The sequence below is a fragment of the Raphanus sativus genome, unplaced genomic scaffold (assembly GCF_000801105.2).
Source record: "Raphanus sativus cultivar WK10039 unplaced genomic scaffold, ASM80110v3 Scaffold3030, whole genome shotgun sequence".
Taxonomy (NCBI): domain Eukaryota; kingdom Viridiplantae; phylum Streptophyta; class Magnoliopsida; order Brassicales; family Brassicaceae; genus Raphanus; species Raphanus sativus.
This window is the reverse complement of record NW_026618337.1, coordinates 1,744-12,645: the sequence shown is the minus strand read 5'-3', so window position 1 is coordinate 12,645 and position 10,902 is coordinate 1,744. Positions and strand designations below refer to the sequence as shown.

Here is a 10,902-nt window from a genome sequence, read left to right as displayed (position 1 = left end):
TACAAACAAATAATATATTTCATAAAAGTGAAAAATAATACCCGCGCTTTCGAAGCGCGGGTCAAAATCTAGTCTTGATTAAACTTGAAGCAGTTGATGAAACCAACTTTTGGGATAAACTTATCTGGAAGCAATGAGGAAGACTCTTCCGAAACAGTGTCAATATTTTTACATGCTTCCATTAACACCCCACTTGAAGTTTGACCACTCAAATCAGCTCCCTTCAATGCCTCACAGAGTGAAAAGTCAACAGCCTCTAGATGTAGCAGTTTAGAAATGTTTAGGTGTACATATTCCAACTTACTGCAACTTTCCATAGTTAGGTATTTGAGCTTAGAGAAGATCTCGACCCACCATGGAACCTCTTCTATCGATGTGTAGCTTAGATTGAGATCTGAGATGTTGGTTGAGATATTAGGAAACGTCATCAACCGTGAGCATCTAGTGAGATTGAGGGTATCTAGAGATTTGAGGTTGATGCCTGTGGGAAGAGCTTCAAGATTCATGCATCTACTTATCTTCAGATCTCTTAGGTTATTGAGGTTCCGAAATGAGGAAGGAAGCTCCACTAAACTTGGGATATTCGAGAGATATAACTCAGTCAAAGTGGGAGACAGCATAGGCGCGAAGGGCGTAAGCAGCTGGACCAAGCAAACAATTGTTAAGCAAATTGTCTCCAATGTATTTTTTTTTTCTTTAAATGAATGTTAAATTTATTTATCACAAAAAAAATCTATGTTTAAGTCGATTGATAGTTTGTGTAGAAAAGAAATAGAACTAGGAAACTTTTACAAAATCATCTACTTGCAAACCACATGATCATGGCAGTCTCCAATGTATTCTTTTTTTTTTTTGTCACGAAGTCTCCAATGTATTCAATATAGTATTTGAGATTTGAAATGATTTGTTTTTAATGGGATTTTTAATAATCGTGAGTGAGTTATATAAGTTGTTGTAAATTTAATTAAAGCACTTTAGACTCCTATTTAAAGATTTAAAATTTGTAATTATTAACTAAAAAGCTCTACCAAAACATGTTCAAATTGCTCTTATAAAGTCCACTACTTAAATATTATTGACAAATATAGATTTTTTAAATAATATTTTAAAATCACAAACTGTATAACTTTAGATTTTGAACTTTCAAAAAAAAATATGCTTGAATAACAATATTTGTCATTTTAATACAAATCCCTCCAAATCTCACTTTGAATACAGCCGTCTAATGTTTTCATTTTCAGTTTTGTTAGTATCAAATTACTGTGATACAAAGGGTTATTACCTTAATTTATAAATTAATCTTATAAAAGAATAGAATAACTATTAGACATGTAATAAAACTTGTTGTTTCTCATATGCAAGACATGTTATAAAAGAATAGAATAACTATTAAGTGGGAGTTATTGGTTCTAGTAATTTAATGGATTTATAAATCCTCTTTAGATTAAAAAATCTTTGATAAATCCAATGATTTTCAAACCAAATAAATGGATTTGAGAATTACTATATGAATTTCAGAATCAATATAGTGAATTGTTATAAATCACTCAAAATGGATTTTTAACTAAAAATAAAGATCTAATACGAGAGTTTAGGAGGGAACATGCTTAGGTCGGGAGAAGTTGTTCAGAAAGTCCAAAACCATTAACAAGTTAGCACCTTGAACTGGCTGGGTTTTTTCAGTTATCTTCCTAAATTACTATATATACAGATGACATATTGGCCAAATATAATTAACATCTGGTTGTTCCATCATGTAGACGTCTGTTACGTTCTTTCTGTACCTTTTAAATGGCCGATGTCCAAACCCGATAAAAGAACAATTACAGCACCGCGTAAAAGTTGAATAAAAAACAATAACACAAATCCAATCAAAATAACAAAGTTTAACTTGATATTTGCTTTTTTGGTATTTTCACTCTAATAACACTCTAAAATCCATTCAAATCTAATTCTAAATCAAATCCTCAAATAAATATTTGCTATTGAATAACACTTGATTTTAAAATCTGTTTTAAAATTATAAAACCAATAACAGTGTATTTGAATTTTAATTTTAAAATCATAGAACCAATAACAGTGTATTTGAATTTGAATTTTAAAATCATAGAACCAATAACACTGAATTTGGTTTAGATTTTGAAATCCATTAAAATACATAAACCAATAACACCCCCTTAGAAATCTACATACCTGTACACCTTTCCATTGTTTCTTTATCGTTACTTTAGACATGTGAAGCTTAACAAGATTCTCAAGACGCAAATTTGTGGGGAACTCTCCAACTCTTGTTTCTTCCAGAAAGAGAAATGAGATGTTGGTGGAGATTTCCGGAAAAGTCTTCAACTGTGAGCAAAAACTGAGATTGAGGTGGTTGAGAGATTTGAGATTAATGCCACTTGGGAGAGTCTCCAGCTTTTTACAGAACTGCATGTCCAATTTTATCAGTTTATTGAGATTTCATATTGAGGAAGGAAGCTCTACCAAATTCCTACAAGATTGAAGATTAAGTGTTTCAAGATTGGTGGCCGTCGTAAGATCTGGGATCTCTTTCAGGTCATGTGATCCACACAAATCCATCTCAGTGAGACATGTAAGAGACTGTATACCAAAAAAAGAAATATAGATCAGTAGAAATTACACATCGCGTGACAAGATTATCATCCAAAAAAAACTAAAGTAAGAGAATTAACAATTAGTGTAAGAGCTTACCATAACTCCTTCCCACAGCTTCTCTAGTTTGCTATTCCGCATTTTGAGCTTGACGAGTCTCTCTGTACAAAATGTAGAAGGCATACATCGCATTGGATACCCAGACCAACACAGTAGTTTGAGCTTAGGAGGCAAACAGTCGAAACTTTTGGGTAGCTTCGGTTTGTTGTCTCCATTTCCAAACCTAACTTTATTCGAGTAAACTTCTAGAAAACGGAGATTACGCATCCCTTTGAAGGCACTCTCATGTATTTGCAACTCATCAGTCTCATCAATATTCAGTGCTATCCCTAAAAGCTTTGGAGTACCCTGAAAATTAAGAAATAGACCAAATCAGAAGCTTAGTGGACCTCTATGTTTTTCATGGCTTATATACTAGCATTTTCTCAACCTTATATACACTAAGTAATAAAAGGGCCACAAATTACAAAAGAAAAACTTACAATGCTTTCACTGAGTACATCACATATATCTTTTGAATCCACTAGAAATTCCCGCTTTTGAGGTTTTCTAATGGACTGTAACCGAACCATGTTTCTACCCATTTCTTGTAGCAAATGGTGCATCTCCACTTTACCCCACCTCACCTGAATGAGGGACTTGTTAATTAGGTTTTTCAGCCCTATATCAACATCCAACTCACTATCAGCAAGAAACAGCTTGATGTCTTTGACGTCAACATGATTGAAAAGACATGCAATATGACGAAATATCGCCTTATCTTCTCTAAGTAACCCATCATAACCGACTCTTAGTGTCTCCTCTATTTTACCATCTAGACTTCTCCTAAGCCTAGGCAGCATATTCAAACAATCCTCCTTGTTCAACCCCCGCAAAGACGAACCCAAAACGTCGAGACCCAAAGGAAGACTACCAGCACGCTCCACAACTTCAGAAGCAAACTCCATCAAACCTTCAGGTGGAGAGTCTTGCCTGAAAGCAGATCGACAGAACATCTCTAGAGCTTGTTCATCGGATGGGAGACCAACCTCGTATATAGAATCAATACCGCTGGCTTTTAAAAGTTGCTTGTCTGTTGTAACCACAATAATTCTACTACCACTTCCAAACCATTTGGTTTGACCCGCTAAAGCATCCAACACGTATTGATCATCCAAATCATCAATAACGATGAGAACTTTCTGGTGCTTTAGCCTTTCTTCCATTGCACCAATCTTCATGTTCTTTCTTTCCAAGATTTCAGACAGGAAGTTCATCCGCAAGCGCAGCTTCATGTTATAGTCAACTGGATTGGCTCGGCCATAAACTTCCATACTCTTCGATATGAAGGCCCTGTCTATGAAAACACTTTTCTGGAACTGATTAGAGATATTACAAAATAAAGCTCTTGCAATAGTAGTCTTGCCAATTCCCGAAGTACCCCATATCCCAACCATCTTCACTTCCTTGGATTCCAAATTCATCAATAGTATCACCTCTGCCATATGATCTTTCATGCCGACAAAGTCCTCAAACTCATTAGACGATGGAGTTACATCAAGTTTACCTAAAATATCATTGGAGATTTCTTCAATCATTGCAGCTTCACTATCACTAAGGAGAAGAAACGCCAATGCACAAACACGGAACAACAAAACAAATATCAATAAATCTCATTTGAAAAAAAAAATAATAAATAAATAAATAAATCTCATCTGAAAAATTTTTATTTTGAAAAAAGGTCACATTCACATACCAGTTTTTAGAATGATATCCGAGGATATTTGCAACATTGGTCAAAGCTTGCTTCCACTGATCTTCAACTTCATGTGTTTGGTTTTGGCAAGTCTTTTTAAATGCCTCTCCAAAGTCTCCTGTCTGTTTCCTAAGGTGAGAAGGGTCCAAACCGTAAAAGATCGGTATCACCAGTTGGCCCAACTCTTCGTTGCACTGCAGAATCTCCAGCAACTCGTTTAGACACCAGCTTGAAGATGCGTAGTTTTTGGAGAACACAACCACTGCGATCCTCGAATCTCTGATGGCTTGTACGAGCTCCGGGGCGATTGACTGGCTTCTCTCCATCTCGTTGTCTTTGAAAGCAACGATCGAATTCCGCTCAAGCTCCCTGAGAAAGTGGCTGAGGAATGTTTTGCGGACATCCTCTCCGCTAAAGCTAGGGAAAACATCGTATGACCAGTTGCGGGAAGAGGAGGAGGAACAAGAAGCCACAACGAGAGGAGGCGACATATCTTAAGAAGAACCACAACGTGATGGTCAAATATCAAAGAAACATAATTGTCGTTCTATGAATTCCATAAATTGACCATATTGCATAGCAGAAGCAGTGTATTGACATACAATTTCACAAGTTTTTCAACGACATTTTCTGACGCAACTTGATGGAAGTTTCCTCCTTTTGGAGTTTTTCGTGATTTAATAAAACACCACACAAATCATATCCACACTCTTAAAGAGTAAAGACTTTTCAACGAATAAATTTCCTAAAGCTTAGCCACATCTGGTCGTCTTGGCAAACGCTACAGTGACAATCTCATATTGTAGCTGCGTTTAAGAATTTTACAAGCTTAGAATGTTGGTATTTGGTTATTCAACATTTATGAGGATCCTCAGTAAACATCCAGACATATTGAATCAGTTACAAAAAAAATAATTATATTCTGTTTAAAAGAGAATCTTAAACATGATTTGGTTAATAATGACTTAATCGGCAAAGCTCTTGACCAAAGACATCCATGCATGTTAGATATTGTATAAAAATTCGCTTCACCGAGATCAATAGTCGAAACGACAAAGTTTGGAGAGTAACATGTGTCGGACATGACCAAATGCTACTCAAGAGCATTTCAGCGTTTGATCCACATTGATATTTTGAAGCGTTTTGGTATTTGGTTTTTAATTTACCCGAGAAAGCTACAAAAATAAATAAGAAACTTCTTTAGTTAACCGTATAAACGATTACATTAATCCAAACGTTTACATTGTTTCATAAACATAGTTTGATAAAATATTATTTATCTTCCGTACTCGTTATTTATTTATTTATTTAGTTAATTATAAAATCTCTGGAATTTTAGCAACTTGGATAAGGAACACCACAAGCGGATAGGAGTTTGCGAGAGTTGGGAGAGCTAATGTACTGAGCAAACGCAGGGTTCTTAGCAAATCCACACAAGCATGGCTGTTGCTCCTTCAGCTTTGCACAACAATCACCCGAGGGTTGGCCTCCTCCTGTAATCGCTGCCAGGCAAGGCTGAAGCTGCTTGGCGTCACATGCCGCTCCAACAGCAGTGTCTACCACTTCAGTTGGAGCCGCAAATGATGGCGAAAGAATGACCAAAACCATGAGTGTCAATGCCAAGATCTTCATGACTAGTTAGTTAGTTTTGTATGATAAAATTGTTTGAATTTTGACTGTGTTTTATATATTTTCTAAGGAACATTCGAGGTCTTGTTCTTGTATTTATAGGGTATGGCTTCACACTGCTATGCATAATGCAAAATGCATGTGCTGCTGTAGCATTAAACAACGTGAACGTAACTGGTCTTCATGCGAAAGGAACCTAAAACTGAAGGTCGAGAACAAGTAATAGTTGTTTAATTTCATGCGATTTGGGTAAGATCAAAATATCTTCTTGGCTTGCCACTGACGTGTATAGGATATACGAGACTACCTGGAAAGGGAAAGCTCAAATTTATGTGAATGTGCGGACGATAGAGGAAAGATTTAATTCAATCTATACTCCCACGTTAAAAGTTAAAACGGTTAATATATATTACATTTAATGAATAAAATATATATCAGCTAAAATAAAAAGCTAAAATAAAAAACGAATTTAAACTTATTTGATTAGATTAATAACTAAAATTAATAAAAATAAAAATTATCTAAAATCTATAAGTTATATTTTAAAATAAAAAGATAATTCATATATATTTGTTATCCGAAAATATCTTTTAATAAAAAGTTTAACAGTTTAAAAACAAAAAAAGCATATAACTTAATATTAATCAAGTAAAATTCTTAATTTTATAAACTTGAGACAAAAGAATATTGAGTGATTTTAAAATTTATTTAATAATGAATATAGTGTAAAAAAAGTTTCAAAATATTATAATACATAAGAACTTTTAAATAAAAACATAAATTATAATTTATTATTAGTCTTTTAGTTAGTAATGCATGTAATCATAAGTAATTATAAAATATTTATGTCCACATGCGCGGACGAAACACCTAAATTACTATGGTTAGACATTTTTAAAAATATCTGAATAAATTATGGATAAAATGGTATGAAGCTTCTGATTAGAGGCATAGTAAGGCATATATATGTTTTTCACTTATTGTTTACTATAGAAATGCATATTGTTTAATGGAAGATATGAGATGGTTTTATGTGGATAGAGTTTGGAGGCAACAAGATATTTTTAGGGGTTAAGAATAACTCTGCAGCACATTAAACTTAACCAACAACATTATGGAGGTCATTAATACCTGAAGAAGCTTATATCATCAAGAACAAAACTTAGCTTCACCCCCTAAGGTGAATCTCTACATTCACCCACCAATAAGAATTAGTTTATTAAGATTTGATATCTCTTAAAAAAGGAAACCAAGTAATAAGAATTTAATGAAATAAAATTATGTTTTTAGATAAATAAAAATAGTAGCAAGTATCAAAAAAATATATTCTTTTTAATATTAATAAATCCGTCAGAAAATACTAAACCCGAAACCCTAAATTCTAAACCCTAAACCTTAAATTCTAAATATAAACCCTAAACCCTTGGGAAAAGCCTGAACCCTTGGGCAAATCCTATACCCTAAATCTTTAAATTTAAACCAAACCTTAAATCATAAACTAAATCCTAATCCCTAAACCCTAAATCATAACCTCTAATACTAAACCCTAAATCATTAATTTCAAAATGGTTTATAGTTTAGTATTAAGAATTTATGATTTAATATTTGTCAAAGAGTTTAGGGTTTAGGGTTTCGTGTTTAGAATTTAGGGTTTAATATTATGGTTTATGATTAAGGGTTTAGGGTTTAAGATTAACGATTTAGGGTATAGGATTTGCCCAAGGGTTCAGGCTTTCCCCAAAGGTTTAGGGTTTAGTATTTAGAATTTAGGGTTTAGGGTTTAATATTTTCTGACGGATTTATTAATACTAAAAAAATTTTTTTTTTTTATAATTGCTACTATTTTTTATTTATCTAAAAACATAATTTTATTTCATTAAATTCTTATTACTTGGTTTCCTTTTTTAAGAGATATCAAATCTCAATTAACTCATTCCTATTGGTAGGTGAATGTAGAGGTTCACCTTAGGGGGTGAAGCCAAGTTTTGTTCTATCATCAATGGTTGTGTTTTTGAGAGACTGTTTTCAACTTGAGAAAATAGTGTTTACACCAACATAGTTATCAGCTTTTACTTTCCACTTGAATAAATTTCTCATTTTACTCCACCGATTTGGTTTTCTAAATTAGTGTCAATTCTGTAGTTATTGTTGGTAAAAGATAATAATATTCATGTACAGTCAAATATGTTTTAAATTTACTTTTGGGATTTTTTGGTATGTCATATAAGTATGTGCTACTTGTGGTGTCCTTGACCTCAGATGCGTGCCTAGAAGAAACAAACTTTCATAAATTCTCCCTGATTTTTTTTTCCAGTAAGAACAAAAAGAAAAGAAAATGATAAGAAAACAGAGTGGATGTCAGCCAATCATCATCATCTCCATCTCTTCCGTTTATCCTCTGCTACACACAACAACAATCTTTCTCTTCCTCCAACCTCTCACTCTCCTGTAAGTCTCCCTTCAAACATCTCCTTTCTTATCATCCTCGAGCTTTGAACTCAAAGTTTTTATATTTTTCCTGGAGAATCTCTTCCAATTCGAGATTCCTGGCTGAAGTCTTGTATGTTTTGAGTAGAAACCAAGGAGGAACATATCAATGGCAGAAGGGAATTTAGGTGGAGGAGGAAGAAGCATAGGTTCGGTGAAAGCCGCCATTAACAAGTACGGACAAAGAGCTACTCGCACCGTCTCTCCTCAGCTGGATTTGCCAGAAGCTAAGGTGAGGCCGCCAAAGATCTATTCTTTACATCTTTTGGTTGCTAAAATTTCGATCTTGATGCTATGTTTCTCTGTTTTGTCTAACAGTCATCGGTTGCTGAGGACTTGCACAAGTCAGGGAGAGAGCTAGGTATGTACAGAGAGAGCAGAATAGCTTCCGACTCGGCAAAGGCCAAGGCCGAAGCTGAACTAAACAAGGCCAAGAAGAAAGTGCAGGAGCTAACTTTACTCATAGAGGAATCAAATCTGCGGTTAAAGTCTCGGAAAACTGAAGCTGTGAAGAAGTTAAAGATTGATGGAAACGGTAGTAACTACGCTCAGATCACGAGAGAGTTAGAGGGTGTGAAGCAAGAACTGAGCAAGCTCAAGCTTGACATAGCCTATGTTTTGAAAGAGAGAGTTGCGGCAGAGAAGGAAGTAATAGAGTTAAGGGTTAAAACGGAAGAGAACTTGAAGTTTGTCGAGAGTCTTACATTAGAGGTCGACGCTGCGAACGAAGAGCATGTTTTGGTCGAGTTGGCGAAGATGGAGGCTTTGAAAGAATGTAAAGAGGTAGAAGAGGAGAGGGAGAGAGAAAGGAAGGAAGCGTTTGAGTCTTTGGAGAAGATGAGGAAGAGGACTAAGGAGATGAAGAAAGAGATCAAGAGAGCAAAGGGGTATGAGAATGTGTTGGCAGAGACTTTGGCTGATATCGAGATGTTGGAAACGCAGTTAAAGCTTGTGAAGGACATGGAGAGGAACGTTCCCAAGAAGCAAAGAGGGAAGGATGCTTTGACGGTTTTGAAAGAAGTGACTGAAGCGACGGAAGCTAAGAAGGAGGAGCTCGCTTCTCTTAACGCAGAGCTTCTTTATCTCGGTGATGTGATGGATGCGTTGAGGAAAGAGCTTGAGGAAGTTAAAAGAGAAGCAGCTAGGTTTGATAAGATCATAGAGAAGGATGATGCGATGATTGAGAGACTCAACGCGAAGCTGCTTATAGGGAAAGGGAGACTAGAAGCAGTGTCTGCAGATGAAGAGAGAATCAGCTCTCTTGCTGACAACTTAACTTGCTCTTTGGAGAAGCTCAAGAACGATGAAGAAGCTGCAAAGAAAGAAGAGGTTAGTCTTAAAGAAGAAGCAAGAATCATCAAGAAAACCGAAACGGGATTCGGCGGGGAAGAGAAAGAGTTGCTATCCAAGTTAGAAGAGCTGGAGAAGGCGAAACAAGCAGAGAGTTTAGCACTGGAGAAGCTTGAATCAATCGTAGAGAGAACAATAGAAACTAGAGAAATGGATTCTCGGAGTAGCTCAACCATCACGATCTCGAGATTCGAGTACGAGTATCTGAGCGGACAAGCGCGTCATGCCGAGGAAACAGCAGAGAAGAAAGTGGAAGCGGCGATGGCGTGGGTGGAAGCGCTGAAGGCGAGCACTAAGGAGATTGAGATGAAGACGGAGACGTTAGAGAGGGAGAGTGGGAAGACGATGGTGGAAGAGGAGAGGGCGTCTTTTAGGATGCAGAGGTCGCTGTCGATAAAGAGACTGGTGCAGAACGAGATTGAGAAGTTCAAGGAGGAATCAGCAGAAGACAAAAGCAGCAGCAGCTTGGTGGTCTCTCCTAAACCGGTGAGAAGGTCGGTGAGGATTAGCGGGAAGTTCACTCCGGTTCAGGGAGGGAAGACGAGGAGATACTCATCGGGGAATAGAGGGACTCCGAGTTACTTTGTAATGAAGAAGAAGAAGAAGAAGGTTCCCAACTTGGTTAAGTTTTTTAGCAGGAAAAGAGATAAGTCATCATTAGAACAATGAGAAGGTTAGTTGTTTTGTTGTAGTTACTGAATGTTTTTTTGCTTGCATCTTAAGTTTCACATTGTTGTAACTTCTTATTTGTTTATTTGTTTTTTTTGTTTTTGTATCTTTGCTATATTTGTGTATACTTAGGTGTATAACAATGATACAATATTGCATTCTTTAAAAGTCTCCAGTAATTTTATCAGTTTTTTTTGTTATTTTGAGTTAAAAAATAGATTTTATTTGAGATCAAATTTCATTTTGGTTATTTTGGATTTTAGAAAATAACAAAACTAACTAGTTTTATTTATATAGATTTTAGTATATTTATATATTTTGTTCAATATACTGAACTAAATATTTCTTTCTTTATAGAA

The 10,902-nt window shown here is 35.4% G+C and overlaps 3 protein-coding genes across 3 annotated transcripts; 1 reads left to right on the top strand and 2 right to left on the bottom strand.

Moving 5' to 3' along the window:
- Window positions 1–2,065: 2,065 nt before the first annotated feature.
- LOC108814562 (disease resistance protein RPS6-like) lies at window positions 2,066–5,043 on the bottom strand. The gene is made up of 4 exons (XM_057000872.1): window positions 4,409–5,043; window positions 3,156–4,266; window positions 2,713–3,021; window positions 2,066–2,601 (listed from the first exon to the last, which is right to left on the bottom strand). The coding sequence occupies exons 1-4, from the start codon at window positions 4,897–4,899 to the stop codon at window positions 2,461–2,463; spliced, it is 2,052 nt and encodes a 683-aa protein (XP_056856852.1). The 5' UTR covers window positions 4,900–5,043; the 3' UTR covers window positions 2,066–2,460.
- Window positions 5,044–5,592: 549 nt separating this feature from the next.
- LOC108816587 (non-specific lipid-transfer protein 2-like) lies at window positions 5,593–6,120 on the bottom strand. Its single transcript, XM_018589156.2, has one exon. The coding sequence runs from the start codon at window positions 6,038–6,040 to the stop codon at window positions 5,744–5,746; it is 297 nt and encodes a 98-aa protein (XP_018444658.1). The 5' UTR covers window positions 6,041–6,120; the 3' UTR covers window positions 5,593–5,743.
- Window positions 6,121–8,308: 2,188 nt separating this feature from the next.
- LOC108816723 (protein PLASTID MOVEMENT IMPAIRED 2) lies at window positions 8,309–10,637 on the top strand. Its single transcript, XM_018589290.2, has 3 exons — window positions 8,309–8,485; window positions 8,613–8,756; window positions 8,843–10,637. Exons 1-3 carry the CDS (start codon window positions 8,393–8,395, stop codon window positions 10,541–10,543), a joined length of 1,938 nt encoding a protein of 645 aa, XP_018444792.1. The 5' UTR covers window positions 8,309–8,392; the 3' UTR covers window positions 10,544–10,637.
- The last annotated feature ends 265 nt before the right edge of the window (window positions 10,638–10,902 follow it).